The following is a 14,742-nucleotide window of genomic DNA, read 5'->3' on the forward strand; positions in this document are numbered from 1 at the left end:
TTTGGGTCAGTCTCAGTTTCAGTAGCCACAACACCAAGATGGATATTTTGAGTGTGGTGGTTTTGGGCATATAAGGAGGACTGTATGAGATTATTGGGTGGTACACCACAAAAGAGTTCTCGTGCCATGATTCTGGCATTGGTTGCATCACCGCCCGCTTAGCTAGCTAGAGGTCAGGGAGCTAGAGGTAAAGGTCAGGCCGCTAGAGGTGGAAGTCAGGCTGTTAGAGGTGGAGGCCAGACCGCTAGAGTTGGAGGCTAGCCAGCATGAGGTCGTCCTAGAGATATGGTTTAGAGTGGTGGGGCCCAGCCCCTATGCTAGCTTTTCCAGCCAGGCTTGAGACTGAGTCATCTGATGTGGTTATCATAGGTACGGTTTTAGTTTATACTAGAGATGTCTCAGTTATATTTGATCCGAGTTCTACTTATTCCTACATGTCATCCTATTTTGCTTCATATTTGGTTGTGCCTTGTGATTCTTTGAGTGCTCCTGTGTATATGTCCACCCCTGTAGGAGATGCTATTATTGTAGATCGCGTTTATTGTTCGTGTGTATTTACCATTGGGAGTCTTGAGACTCGTGTATTTCTCCTACTTCTCGATATGGTCTATTTTGATGTCATTTTGGGGATGGATTGGTTGTCACCTTATCATATTATATTGGACTGTCATGCTAAGACAGTGACCTTAGCCTTGCAGGGGTCGACTCGATTGGAGTAGAGGACTCCAGGCTATTCTACTAGCAGGTTTATCTCGTACGTGAAGACTCAGCATATGGTCGAGAAAGGGTGTTTAGCTTATTTGGCTTATGTCTGTGATTCTAGTGCGGAGGTTCCTTCTATGGATTCTGAGCCAGTTGTTTGTGAGTTTCCAGAGGTATTTCATGCAAACCTGCCGGGGATGCCACCTGACAGAGATATCGACTTCTTTATTGATTTGGCTCCGGGCACTCAACCCATTTCTATTCCGCCATACTGTATGGCCCCGCCAGAGTTGAAAGAATTAAAGGAGAAATTGTAAGACTTGCTTGATAAGGGCTTCATTAGACCTAGTATTTCACCCTGGGGTGTACTTGTGTTGTTTGTGAAGAAAAAGGATGGGTCGATAAGGATGTGCATAGATTATCGGCAGTTAAACAAAGTCACCATCAAGAACAAGTATCCATTGCCAAGGACTGATGACTTATTTGATCAGCTTCAGGGTGCCAAGGTGTTTTCAAAGATCGATTTGAGGTCTGGCTACCATCAATCAAGGATTAGGGCATCTGATGTCCTTAAGATAGCTTTTTGGACTTGGTATGGGCATTATGAGTTTCTAGTGATGTCATTTGAGCCGATAAATGCCCCAACAACATTCATGAATTTGATGAACCGGGTGTTCAAGCCTTATCTGGATTCCTTTGTAATTGTGTTTATTGATGATATCTTGATATTCTCCCACATCAGAGAGGAGCATGAGCAACACCTTCGGATCATTCTTCAGACCTTGAGAGACAGCCAGTTATATGATAAGTTTTCAACATGCGAGTTTTGGTTAAGCTCAATCGCGTTCTTGGGGCACATTGTATCAGCAGAGGATATTCAAGTGGATCCTAAGAAGATTGAGGCAGTCAAAAACTAGCCTATACCCACATAGCCAATAGAGATCCAGAGTTTCTTAGGATTGGGAGGTTATTACCGTCGGTTCGTGAAGGAATTTTCATTTATAGCAGCCTCGTTGACCAAGTTGACCTAGAAGGGTGCCTTATTCAAATGGTTAGACGAGTGTGAGGCGAGCTTTCAGAAGCTCAAGACTGCTTTGACTACGACGCTGGTGTTGGTGTTGCCCACAGGTTCAGGCCATTATACAGTATATTATGATGCATCTCGTATTGGACTTCGTGCGGTATTGATGCAGGGTGACAAGGTAATTGCATATGATTTACGGCAGCTGAAGGTTCACGAGAAGCATTACCTTGCTCATGACTTAGAGCTGATAACCATTGTTCACGCGTTGAAGATTTGGAGGCACTATCTTTATGGCGTTTCGTGTGAGGTGTTCACGGATCATCGGAGTTTGCAGTATTTGTTAAAGCAAAAGGAGCTCAATTTGAGGAAGAGAAGGTGGTTATAGCTATTTAAAGACTATGATATCACCATCTTGTATCATCCCGGGAAGGCTAATGTGATGACCGATGCTTTGAGTAAGAATCGGTGAGTATGGGCAGTGTTGCGTACATTACACTCGGTGAGAGACCGCTTGCATTAGATGTTCAGGCCTTGGCCAATCAGTTCGTGAGGTTGGATATTTCTGAGACCATACATGTTTTAGCTTGTACGGTCACTCGGTCTTCATTGTTTGACCGCATCAAGGAGCGGCAGTATGATGACCCTCATTTGTTTGTCCTTAGGGATATAGTGCGGCACGGTGATGCCAAGCGGGTTACGGTTGGAGATAATGAAATTTTGATGATGCAAGGTCGTGTTTGCGTGCCTAATGTAGATGGACTTTGTGAGTTGATTCTAGAGGATGCCCATAGTTCCCGGTATTCTATTCATCCAGGCGCCATCAAGATGTATCAGGACTTGCGACAGCATTATTGGTGGAGGATAATGAACAAAGATATAGTGTCATATATGGCTCAGTGTCTAAATTGTCATCATGTAAAGTATGAACATTAGAAACCTGGTGGTTTGCTTCAGAAGATAGAGATTCCTGAGTGGAAGTAGGAGCGTATCATTAAAGATTTTGTTGTTGGACTCCTACAGACTCAGAGGAAGTTCGATGCAGTTTGGATTATTGTGGATAGACTGACCAAGTCAGCGCATTTCATCCCCGTGGCAGTTACCTATTCTTCAGAGCGATTGGTAGCGATTTTTATCTGCGAGATCGCTCGTCTTCACGGCGTGCCCATGTTTATCGTTTCTGATCGAGGTACACAATTTACATTGTATTTCTGGAGGGAAGTGCAGTGTGACTTGGGTACGCAGGTTGAGCTGAGCACATCATTTCATCCTCATACGGACGAGCAGTCCGAGCGCACTATTCAGATATTGGAGGATATGCTCCGCGCTTGTGTTATTGACTTTAGAGGCTCATGGGATCAGTTCTTGCCACTTGCATAGTTCACCTACAAAACAACTATCAGTTGAGCATCCAGATGGCTCCCTATGAGACATTATATTATAAACGGTATTGATCGGAAGGTACGTGATGTTGCATTCATGGTCGGACAGAGAGTATTGCTCCGTGTGTCACCCATGAAGGGTGTAATGAGGTTTGAAAAGAAGGAAAAAGTTGAGCCCTAGGTACATCAGGCCTTTTGAGATTCTTGAGCGAGTGGGAGAGGTGGCTTACAGACTTGCTTGGAAGTATCGCGGCAATATATCCCACATGTTGAACTTCAGCACTGTCCAGTTGGACAAGGATTTGACCTATGAGGAGGAGCCAGTAGCTATTCTAGACCGGCAGGTTCGCCAGTTGAGATCGAAGAGTTATCCTTTAGTTCGAGTGCAGTGGAGAGGTTAACCCGTTGAGGAAGCTACTTGAAAGTCCAAGTCGGACATGCGTAGTATATATCCCCACCTTTTTCCCAGCTCAGGTACTTTTCTATGTCCGTTCGAGGATGAATGCTTATTTTAAAGGTGGAGAATGTGATAACCTTAACGGTCATCTTGTGTTTTAGAACTCAATTATGCGCTTTTAAGCCTTAAAATCTCATTTTTTACCCTCCTTGATTTGCGTGCACAGTTTGGGCATGTTTTCAGAAAGCTTTTATGTTAAAAGTTGATGAAAATAAGAAATTTTGCCAAAAAAACTTCCTTTGAGTTGACTTCAGTTAATATTTTTGGTAAACAGAATCGTATTCATGATTTGACGATCTCGATGGGTTCGTATCGTGATTTGGGAATTGGGCGTATGTCCGGAATCAAAATCGAAAGTCTCTAGCCCGAGATATCGGACTTTGTTGAAATTTGAAAGTTAAAGGCTTATTGAAATGGAAGCGTTTGACCAAGGTTTGACTTTTTGGATATTGGGTCCGTATTTTGGTTCTGGAACCCGGTATAGGTCGAATATCACATTTATGACTTGTCGGTAAAATTTGGTAAAAAACGCAATTGGTTTGACGTGATTCGGGCGTTCGGTTGAGATATTAAGTTTCAAAGCTTTCTTGAAAATTTCATTTGATTTGGTGCTAAATTCGTAGTTCTAGGTTTTATTTTGGCGATTTGGTTACGCAAGCAAGTTCGTATGATGTTTTTAAACTGGTGTGCATGTTTGGTTTTGAGCCCCGAGAGCTTGGATGAGTTTCTAATAGGCTACAGAGTGAAAATGGGACTTAGAACATTGCTAGTGTTTCAGTTGTTGGTGTAGGCCTTTGATCTCCCAAATGCGAGATCAGGAATCGCATATGCGACCTATGCAGGTTCCGTATTTACGAGTTATTTCTCGCATTTGTGAGGAGTAGCTGGGCCATACAGTCTTCGCAATATCGAAGAATTCTTCGCATTTGAGAAGTAAACCTGGGATGGGTAGTGATCGCAAATGCGATCCGAGAGTCGCAATTGCAGAGGTCCATGTTCGCATTTGCGAAGTCGGAAAAGGTGTGAAGGACTTTGCATGGTTCCTTCACATTTGCGGGCTTCGCAAAGTCGCAAATGCGACATCTGCAGATGATGAAAAGAGACTTAGACGGGATATTCTCACATTCTTCAAATTTTCAAAACCTAAAACACAAGATGCGATTTGCCAAATGATTCTAAACTAGTTTCTTTGAATCTTTCTCTTCATTTTACAAGATTTCAACCTAAAATCTAAGGTTTTCATGGTCGAATTGGAAATTTTTGGGTAAAAACTAAGGATTTCTAAATTTGGGGATTTAAACCTTAAACTGAGGTCAAATTCCAAAAATAATTGTATATTCGGGCTCGGGCGTGAATGTGTAATCGGGTTTTGGTCTGAAGTTCGGTTTTGGACCAAGCGAGTCAGGGTGTTGACTTTTGTTGACTTTTTCAATAATAACCTAAAATCAGACTTTGTTATCCTGGGTGATTCCTAAGGCTCATTTTGAATCATTTGGTTGGTAATTTGCTCGACATTGTTGGTTCGGAAGCTAGTTTGAAAGGCAAAACCGTGGTTGAGATTTGAATGACCCTCAGAGCGAGGTAAGTGTTGTGTCTAACCTTGACTTGAGGAAATTAGGAACCCTCAGACTATTTGCTATGTGATTCTCATGTGAGCGGCGTATATGCAAGGTGACGAGTGCTTATATGCCGCCAAATTATTTGTTTTCCCTGAATTACTATTTTTCCTTAATTGTTTCCTTCCCTGTCTTAATTGTTATATGCTCTAAATGCTTTCCATGCTTAACTGCTACGTGTTAATCAATATCTTCCTTTGTTAATCATGTTAGCTCTTTTCATAGTTTCCTCTAATCCTTGTTATTTTCTTTATTTGTTTTGTTTGTATTTTCTAATTGTAAATTGCTGGATTGGTCTTGCTGTGTAGTACTATTTGTGTAGATTCTATATTTTATAAGGTTTCCTTTGGTTCGGTTTGGTATTTACTGATTGTAAAGGCCTTGTGATTTATATTGTTGATTTGGCTGTGTGCATTAAGTGTTTAGTACTGATATGGTGGGATCGAGTTGCGCGCAGCGTAATAAGGGAGGATTGATATAGTAAAATAAGGGTAAATATGTTTATACGTTGGGATTGTGTTGCACGTTGCAACAGATGGAATACGGGTAAATTGAAATGGTGAAATAAGGGTTAATTATTGATATTGATACATGGTGGGATCGGATTGTGCGCCACAATATAATATTTATTGTTATTGATATTGTTACAGTGGAATAAGGGAGGATTACGTGTTGTCTGGTGGGATCGGGTTGCGCGCCCCAACAACCTATATGTTTCCATTTCCTAAGCTGCGTTGTTTCTCGATATTATTATTTGAACTGGTAAAGATTGATAATTCTGGACGCTACTGGTGTATTTTCGAGGCTATGGCTATCAATTCTGTTGGATGTTTAAATTCTGTTCAGTATTTTCATTATTCTGTCATTATTATATATTATGTACAAGTTATAGTGTAGGTGGCCCGCCTTAGCCTCGTCACTACTTCGTCGAGGTTAGACTCGGAATTTACCAGTACATGGGGTTGGTTGTACTGATACTACACTCTGTACACAGTGCAAATTTTGGAGTCGATCCCAGCGACGGTTATTAGCGTGCCCGAATTGGACATCGGCGGAGACTTGAGGTATGACTGTTTAGCGTCCCCGGCTTCTGGAGTCCCCATCCTCTTTTCTTTTTAGCTGTATAACTTCATTCAGACAGCTTTGTACTTATTTCAAATCTTTATGTGTATTACTTTAGAAGCTTGTACGCTTGTGACACCAGGTTCAGGGAATTGTAATAGACGTTTGGCAGTTTTATCTTCTGCATTAATATTTCACGTATTCCAGTTATCTCTCGTTATCCAATTCAATTGTAAAAAATGAATAAATTGTCCTAACGTTGGCTTGCTTAGCAAGTGAAATATTAGGCGTCATCACGGTTCAGACGATGAAAATTCCGGATCGTGACAGTTTTATACTCTCGCATCACTTTGGAACCATATGTGGGAATTACCATGCTGATATTATTTAATTTAAAAAATTATTTATTTAGTTATTTAGTTTTCTTTACCAAATACCATATTACTTTTATGCTCCTACATCAGCTTGGAATTGAAATTCCCATATTTTTATTACAACTCACATTTTGGAACTATCACTTTTTTTAAAAAAAAAAAAAATCAACTACTCCAACTAAAGTTGGAGTTTTGTCCTAAAAATATACACTTGGCAATATGACACCTAGCAATGTAAGAGTGCTTTGCCTTTTGTATTTGTATATATAATAATGCTGGAGAATAAACAATTGACGTGACAGGCTTCACATGCCAGAGAATGCATTTATATCTTATTTTTTTGGGTTTTTTTCTCTCATTTTAATACAATAACTAATTATTATATTAAAAAATTAGCCTTATAAGTTGTAACCGTATCTCCATAATAATGAGGAAAGTAGGAGAATAGTGTCATTTCAAACTTTTGCCAAACTCATAAAACCTTTGGCCTTTGAGTTTCTTCAGTTTTAAAGGGGCAGGGTATCTGATCTTAAATGGAGAGAATATCCTCAAGCAATCATCTTATTGCCTCCATAAGGATTCTACTCCATCTTCGTCACTAAAATTAATGTTGGTAATAACTCGCTTTTGTTTCATGTTTACTTTGAACATATTATAACGGTGACTCACGATTATTTTCAATATATATTCTTCATTTGCATGTTTATGAGTCGATAATTACGTTGTGCAAATTCAAAAGGTCCACAAAATTTTATAGCCCTGGATTTCGATCCCTCCAAGTTATGAAATTTTGTGCCCGAGTGAGTTTGCAAGGAACTAAGGAATGTATCTCATGATTTTTAGTGTCGAGCATTTTACTTTTTGTTGCTAAGAGATCGTTGATGTAGAATTTCATGAAACACAATATTACATTTGCAATCAATATAATTCTGGGTATTGATTGAAAAAATATCTTTAAGGAATGATTCGAGAAGGAAGAAGTTGTTGACCGGCTTGGGAGGAAAAATGAAGCAGAGGTTAACGGAAAAAAATAGTATTATCATTATTTCTTTCTTCTTCTTTTTTTATTTCTAATTAATTCCTTCTTCTTTCACTTTCCTAAAAATATCTTTTTGTTTTATTTTTCGTATATATACTTTTTCTTTTACCTTATTTATTTTAAGAATCCCAAAAGTTAAACTTTGTAACTTTTGTTCATTTTTATATCAAATTAAATTTATGATATGTTTAAATTTATTTCATTATACCTTTTTGGTAATTTTATTGGTAGGATTGTGCAGTGTCCAATTTTCACATAAATTTGGTCATAAATGGATAATGCAAGAGTTTTCTCTTTCCAGAAGGAATTGAGTGAAAGACATGGTTGTCCAATGTCTTTACATTATCGCTTTTATGTGTATTGCTCAAAAAATTTGGCAAGCTAAGATTATGGAATTATAAATTAGGGAGCGCTATTTATTTGATATTAAAAATGAGGTAGCAAGCTTAATTAACCCTGATGTGCATTTGAAAGTTTTTTAATATTTTAAGGTTATGGGTTGTTTTATTTTTCGCTACTTTACTCTTCTTGGAAGTAATATTCTTATATATACTGTCAATTATAGACAGGCCAATCGGTATGGTGTTCACAAGAGCTGCCAAGGTAACACCTCTTCTTTTTAGATTTTTTAAATAATAAAAACTTATGAAAGCATTAAAGTAAACTCACGAATGGAAGGAAAAAGTTAAATACTATACAAGTAAAGAACTTTTCAATATTTCCCTCAAATTCAAGGAACTCCTTATTGATATTAGAGCAAAATATAAACCTAAGTGTGACTGATAAAATAGTTTGAAACTTGAAATATTATCTTTTCGGATTTAAAAATTAAAATATTCATTAAAGTGAGACTATTTAGGTTTTTTTAATTGCCGGGCGAAGCGCGAATAAATTCACTAATTCTATATAAAATTGATAGTTTCTAGTAAAAGATTCGGTTGTCTTTCACGTTTTTGCCATTCTCTTTAAATTTGTTGTAGTTATTGAATCTTTGATCTCCATAATCGTCGATTTAACAATGTAGGAATCTAATGATTTTTTCATTTTCTTTAGTTATTCATATTATGTATAGCTGAAATTTGTATACTTAATTGACAATTTACATTAATTCAATTATCAAATTATTTAATCAATTTGTTTTAGCTAGTTTTCGGCGTAGTCCAGTTCCCCTTGTTTAGATAATCGTGTACTCTCGTCACAAGTCACAACCCTTTTACAGCATTTATTTCTTTGAAAAAATAACATTGCAGACCTATGAAGCTGTAATTATTCCATATCCAACTTGGAACTTATACAAAGATTAGCTTTACATGAATAAAACAACTAAAAAACGAAAATAACCTTGATTTTATCTTTTTACTTTAGAATTAAGAGTAAATTATAAAACTTTTATATCACATACAGAATTAACCAAACATTCACAACAATAAAACATATGCACTAATTACTAATCTTTGAATTACAATATCTACAGTATGATATAAGTGAATATAACTTTGTCACTCATAACATTCCCAATTTTATTAAAAAGGTGTCACCTCTTTCCTATTGAAGTATTTTCCTGATGGACCTCCCTCAGGTAAAAGAGCAAGCCAAACAGGACTTTCAGCACCCTCTTCAACACTCAGTTTGCCACAATTGATAGTCATATCAGTTTTGACATAGCCTGGACAAACACAGTTGATGAGAAAACTTGGGTATTTTTTGGCTAGTATTCTTGTGTAAGCATTCATTGCTGCTTTTGATAGAGTATATGCAGGAAAAATCAGAGACCACTTTTTAGTTTCCATCAAACCCTCCTTTAAATCTTGCAAAAAAGCATTCAAAACCTCATCCACTCTGTCTTCTGTTATATTCTCAGCATCACTTAACACTCCTACAGCCCATTCATTGCGTATATGCTGAAACAAACATTATTTGTGTTAGAAAAATAATTGGATGAAATAATCTGGCTTCGATAGTGTAGTCATTGTCAATAAGGAATTAAACTTCCCACTTTGTTGCTGCAGGGATAATAGCAGAATTCCTCGAGAATTTTACAAAGTCTCTGAAATTCGAATTTCGGCAATTAACTCGAACTTTCCACAAGAACATAATATTTGTGAGTTGTAGAAAATAAGTAGAAGAGAAAGAGATGAAAATTTTCAGATGATTTTGTTTTGAAGATAATATGAGTATTTATAATACCTCTAGGAGTCTGTTGGAATAACAGAATCATCTTTTTCATAATAAACACCCTTTTTTGAATTTAAAAAAGAAAACTATTAAAACCGTTTTCTGAAATTTAATTTTAAAAACATTTTAAATTAATTAATAAAACATTAGGCGACTAAAAATTAATTTTGGACTACTTAATAGGCCCAAAGCCCAATCTTGACTATTAATAATATAGTCAAATTTTCAATTTCCCTCCAAAACATCCTTTAAAATACTCAAACTATCTATGGTGCTCGGACTCTCCGAAAATATAAATGGGTGCGTGTTGGATCCGACACGGGTGCGGCAACTGTTTTGGAGAGTCCGCGTAACATAGCAAACTATATAAGACAAAGAAATGCTTTTAAACACTTCTTCCTTCCTTTGTTTATTCAACGACGGACAATACAACCTCTTCCCAAATACTCCCATCAAATACTAACTAATCTAACAATTCCCCTCTTAGTTAGTGATTGATGTTGTTTATAAGATTCATGTATATAATAGGTATATTTTGATTTAAACCTACTACTTGTATAAACTATACAAGACCTTGTCGAAATTGATTGTTAGATTAAGCTCTATTAAACCACAATTCCTACCGGGGGCGGATTTAGGGAGACGGAAAGGGTTCACTCCCTTCGCCGAAAATTACACTGTATATATAAGACAAAATATATTTTTCACCTCTATATATTATGTTTTGAATTAACTTGAGACAATTCAAAAGCATAGCTCAGTGGTTAAAGAGTTTCAAGATCTTTGTGAGGTCATTTGTTCAATTTTCACTAGCTATAATTTCTTTTAATTTCTTTTCTTTTTTTGAACCCTTTAGCAAAAATCCTGCCTCTGCTACTGCTTAAGACATCTGCCCCCCTAAGAAATGTTGGTATGTAATTTGATGAAATACCTCTAACCTAGGAAAAGTTGGTGTAATTAGATGAAATACCTCTAACTTTCCAGCAAGGGAGGAGACATTGACAATACGAGGTGAATCAGAAAATTGAAGCAGAGGTAATAATTCTTGAATCATCTGTTTTGCCCCATAGTAGTTTGTTTTTAGACATTCTTCAGCTACATCATAAGTTTGAGTTGCTACCTTTAGCTTCTCAATGAATAGGTCTTGCTGCATCACCAACACAAGATTAATCATTTCAAATGGATAAAAGAATGCGCTGAAGAAATTCACAGGACCATAAAATTGCAGTAGAAGAAACTTTTTATTTGTTTGGTGGAGTGGATGAAAGAGAAATTAATTAGTTCATTACTTTTTAGCTATGTAGCTCGGACTTTCTAAAAATATTGCCGAGTGAGTATCAAATCCTCTAAAAGTAGTATATTTTAGAGAATCCGCACAACATAGCTTTTTAGTATGTATGGTATCAGTAGTATGTGTACTCAATGGAGTATATCTATAAGCAAAAAAAGAATTAATGTTGATATATTCACTTACTTCTGGACTTTTAATTGTAACATCTTTATCCATATGCACTCCAACAACTGCTGCATTGTTCACCTGGTACGTTTGTTCAGAAATGATGTAGTATTATGTTACATAAAGGTTAAGCCATATCATGAACTGTTAATTAAGCAAACATAAAAAATTGGAGATTAAGAATGCAAATCTCAATTTGAAGCACTATATATTATATAACATGTTTTTCACTTTATCTTCTATATTGTTAGAAAACTAATTCAAACTTGTAGTAGGAACTTTAATTGTTTAAAATTTAATTTATTTAATTCGTGTCTAAATATGATTTATAGTCAGAATTATATAGGAATATGTTTTTATGTTTATAATTGGAATAGTTTTGATACTATTATAAATAGGGGTATTACTAGCTTATTTTAATGTGTGGAGATTTGTGAGAACTATCGAGAGCTTTTAAAAATTTATAATAAAATATTTTTCCTTCATAATTGGTATCAAAGCTTCTATGATCTTGGGAGAGAATCAAGTAGCTTTCGCTATCGACGGGCGGCGCTCGTCAATATGTGTCACCCATCTAGCCATTGAATATGTTGGCAAAGAACGGGCCAATAATATATGCATGAGAAAAATTATGGTGAAAAGGATTGAGAAAAAAAATTCAAGTTCAAAGAGACACTAAATATGAATAAGAGGAAGAAAGATCTTCTCTAAAGGTTTGAGAGAGGTAGATTAAAAAAAATTACAATATTGCATGTTTAAGAGATGCAAGCAATTTTACATAAGAGGAGGAATTTTTTTTCCACAAGTTGCAGAGAAGTTAAAAAATAATTGAAAGCTAATTACAAGTGAAACAACAATTTAGGAGTTGAAGACAGGTGCTTCAACAAAGTTATGTGTTGGTGACAAAGTGCATCAACCAGAATTGAAGATAAGTGCTTCAACAAATTTAGATGTTGGCAACAAAGTGCATCAACTGGAGTTGAAGACAGGCGCTTCAACAAAATTGGTTGTTGGTAACAAAGTGTATCAACGGGAGTTGGAGACATGTGCTTCAACAAAATTTGGATGTTGGTGACAAAGTGCGTCAACGAGAGTTGAAAACAGGTGCTTCAACAAAATTGGTGCTTTAACACAAGTAAAAGTTGGAGAGAATTGCTTCAAGACGCAACCAAAATAGTCAGATGTACACAACTTTGAATTATGGGAGAACGTTGGAAAACTAATTCAAACTTGTAGTAGTAACCTTAATTGTTTAGGATTTAATTTATTTAATTTGTGTCTAAATAGGATTTATAGTGAGAATTATATAAGAATAGGTTTTCATGTTTCTAATTGGAATAGGTTTGATGCTATTATAAATAAGGATATTACTAGCTTATTTTAATATGTGGAGATTTGTGAGAACTGACATTTATAATAAAATATTTTTCTTTCATCTATATTACAAAATTAAACATGGTATAGACAAGTGCATGTACTTGCAGCTCACCTTAACCTGATGGTACAAAGAATGGTACATCCATTTGTTCATTTTCTTATAAAAAGTGAAACCAATTTTCTAAAATCAAAGAGGAACTTGGAAGTGGAAATTACCAAGATATCAAGCTTGCCAAATCTGGCCTTGATGAAATCTTTAAGTTGTGCAATACTAGAAAGGTCAGTCACATCAAGCTTATGAAAAATAACATAATTTGAGAGGCCACACTCCTTTAGCATATCAATAGCTTCTGCTCCTTTCTTCTCATCTCTAGCTGTTAAGATCACCACTATCCCCTTTGAAGCTAGCTGTCTACATATTTCTAGTCCTATTCCTCTGTTGGCTCCACTCACAACTGCAATCCTGATAACAAATTTGAAACCATACGAAATAAAATTAATGCCCATCTTACTCACACAAATAGTGGTGAAGCCATAAATTTTTCCATGGATGTTCAAATTTGGAAAAAGTAAAAAAAAATTCCCGACAAAGAATGTTCAATATAGTATGTTATATACTTTCAAAACATAATATTTTATCTATATATGCAATATAATTTTCTGACAAAGTGATACCGGAGTGTAGCTTCGCCCAATGCACAAAGGTATATGTAGAGGCCTAGCTAGACAATAGTGAGTTATGTTGAACCTGTTCAAATCTATCATTGCGCGTGCCGATAACAATAACAAACCGGTATAATCCCACAAGTGGAATTAGGAGTAATATATACGCACTTACCCCTAACTTAACAATAGAGAAATTCGATCCGCCATTGCTGATAGAGAAGGGAAAAAATCAAGCAAAAAAAAGGAGTGAATGTTATTGAATGGAAAGGAGTACCTTTGAGTTGCCAGGAAATTGGAAGCTTCTGCCATTGGTATGAAGTGTTGCGTGTTCGAACGTGGGTAATAAAGAAGAAGAGTATTTCAGGCCCACTGTGTTCCTTAATACATGCAGTAGTATTGAAAGTGAGTTTGTAATGATTCAACGTTTTAGTATTAATCATTCGACAATTGTGTGGTAGGAAACGTATAAGTGCACAGCTAGCTAGGGGGGCTGACGGTTCAGTTTGGTCGGTTTTTAATTAAAACCAAAACCAAACCAATTTAATCGGTTTTTAAAATTTTAAACCAAAATCAAATCAAATTAAATACAAATCATCAGTTTAATTGTTGTTGGTTTAGTTCGATTTAGTTCGGTTTTTTCGATTCTTAGTAAGTTAATGATAAATTAATAATAGTAAAACAACGTTAGACAACAATCTGAAAATAATTTGCTTAATTTATGCCTTTTTATATATTTCTTTCAAAATTGAAAGTTTATTTACCTGTTTATATGAAAAGAATGAACAAAAAACAAACTAAAAGTTTGCTTTCCCAAGCTTTAGCTGTTGTTGTCTTGCAATTTGAATTTGCTTTCTTTACTCTTGTGGTGGTTTTTTTTAACTCTTCTGTTATGCAAAAGTATGTGCGGAGAGTTAGAGAATTAGAGTCTTTTAATGAAAAGAAAATTGGTCGAGTCCTATTGTTTTGTACTTAGGCAATCTTTTAAGATATATAAGAATAAACCAAAATTTAAAATAACAATTAAGATGCATAAAATATTTTAAATTATTTACAAAAAGATATTATATTGTATATAAATAACTATTAAATTTTGTTTTGGTTCGGTTTATTTTTCGGTTTTTTAAAATTGAACAAAACCAAACCAAATATTAGCGATTTTTAAAATTTAAAACCAAAACCAATCCAAATCAAGAAAAATATCGGTTTACTTAATCGGTTTGGATCGGTTTTTCGTCAAACCGTGAACAACCCTATGCACAGCTAATGGGGATAAATACTACTCCCTCCGTTCTCACTCGACACGGAATTAAAAAAAAATTGAAACTTGTGGTATTAAAAATTTAAGGATAGCGGAGCAATTACATTTGTATAGTTATAAAAGCTTCGCATTAAGGGTAAAATGGGTTAAATGAAAG

General features: G+C 35.8%; 1 protein-coding gene across 2 annotated transcripts; it reads right to left on the bottom strand.

Moving 5' to 3' along the window:
* Positions 1-9,070: 9,070 nt before the first annotated feature.
* Positions 9,071-13,748, bottom strand: LOC107783838 (short-chain dehydrogenase/reductase 1-like). 2 transcript variants are annotated; one of them, XM_016604862.2, is made up of 5 exons: positions 13,602-13,748; positions 12,878-13,124; positions 11,303-11,365; positions 10,799-10,975; positions 9,071-9,554 (listed from the first exon to the last, which is right to left on the bottom strand). In XM_016604862.2, the coding sequence occupies exons 1-5, from the start codon at positions 13,634-13,636 to the stop codon at positions 9,177-9,179; spliced, it is 900 nt and encodes a 299-aa protein (XP_016460348.1). In that variant the 5' UTR covers positions 13,637-13,748; the 3' UTR covers positions 9,071-9,176. The 2 variants fall into 2 exon arrangements, with proteins under 2 accessions (XP_016460348.1, XP_075073988.1); XM_075217887.1 differs by having other exon boundaries at positions 13,500-13,630.
* Positions 13,749-14,742: the final 994 nt, after the last annotated feature.

Source organism: Nicotiana tabacum, chromosome 7, assembly GCF_000715075.1.
Source record: "Nicotiana tabacum cultivar K326 chromosome 7, ASM71507v2, whole genome shotgun sequence".
NCBI classification, from domain to species: domain Eukaryota; kingdom Viridiplantae; phylum Streptophyta; class Magnoliopsida; order Solanales; family Solanaceae; genus Nicotiana; species Nicotiana tabacum.

What these genes read in the sequence shown, in the direction of transcription:
- LOC107783838 (XM_016604862.2), bottom strand. Translation starts at nt 13,636, where the DNA reads ATGGCAGAAGCTTCCAATTTCCTGGCAACTCAAAG. An exon ending in AATTTCCTGGCAACTCAAAG is followed by an intron (nt 13,125 to 13,601) that starts GTACTCCTTTCC and finishes ATTTGTTATCAG; the next exon opens with GATTGCAGTTGTGAGTGGAG. An exon ending in CCCTTGCTGGAAAGTTAGAG is followed by an intron (nt 9,555 to 10,798) that starts GTATTTCATCTA and finishes TGTTTGTTTCAG; the next exon opens with CATATACGCAATGAATGGGC.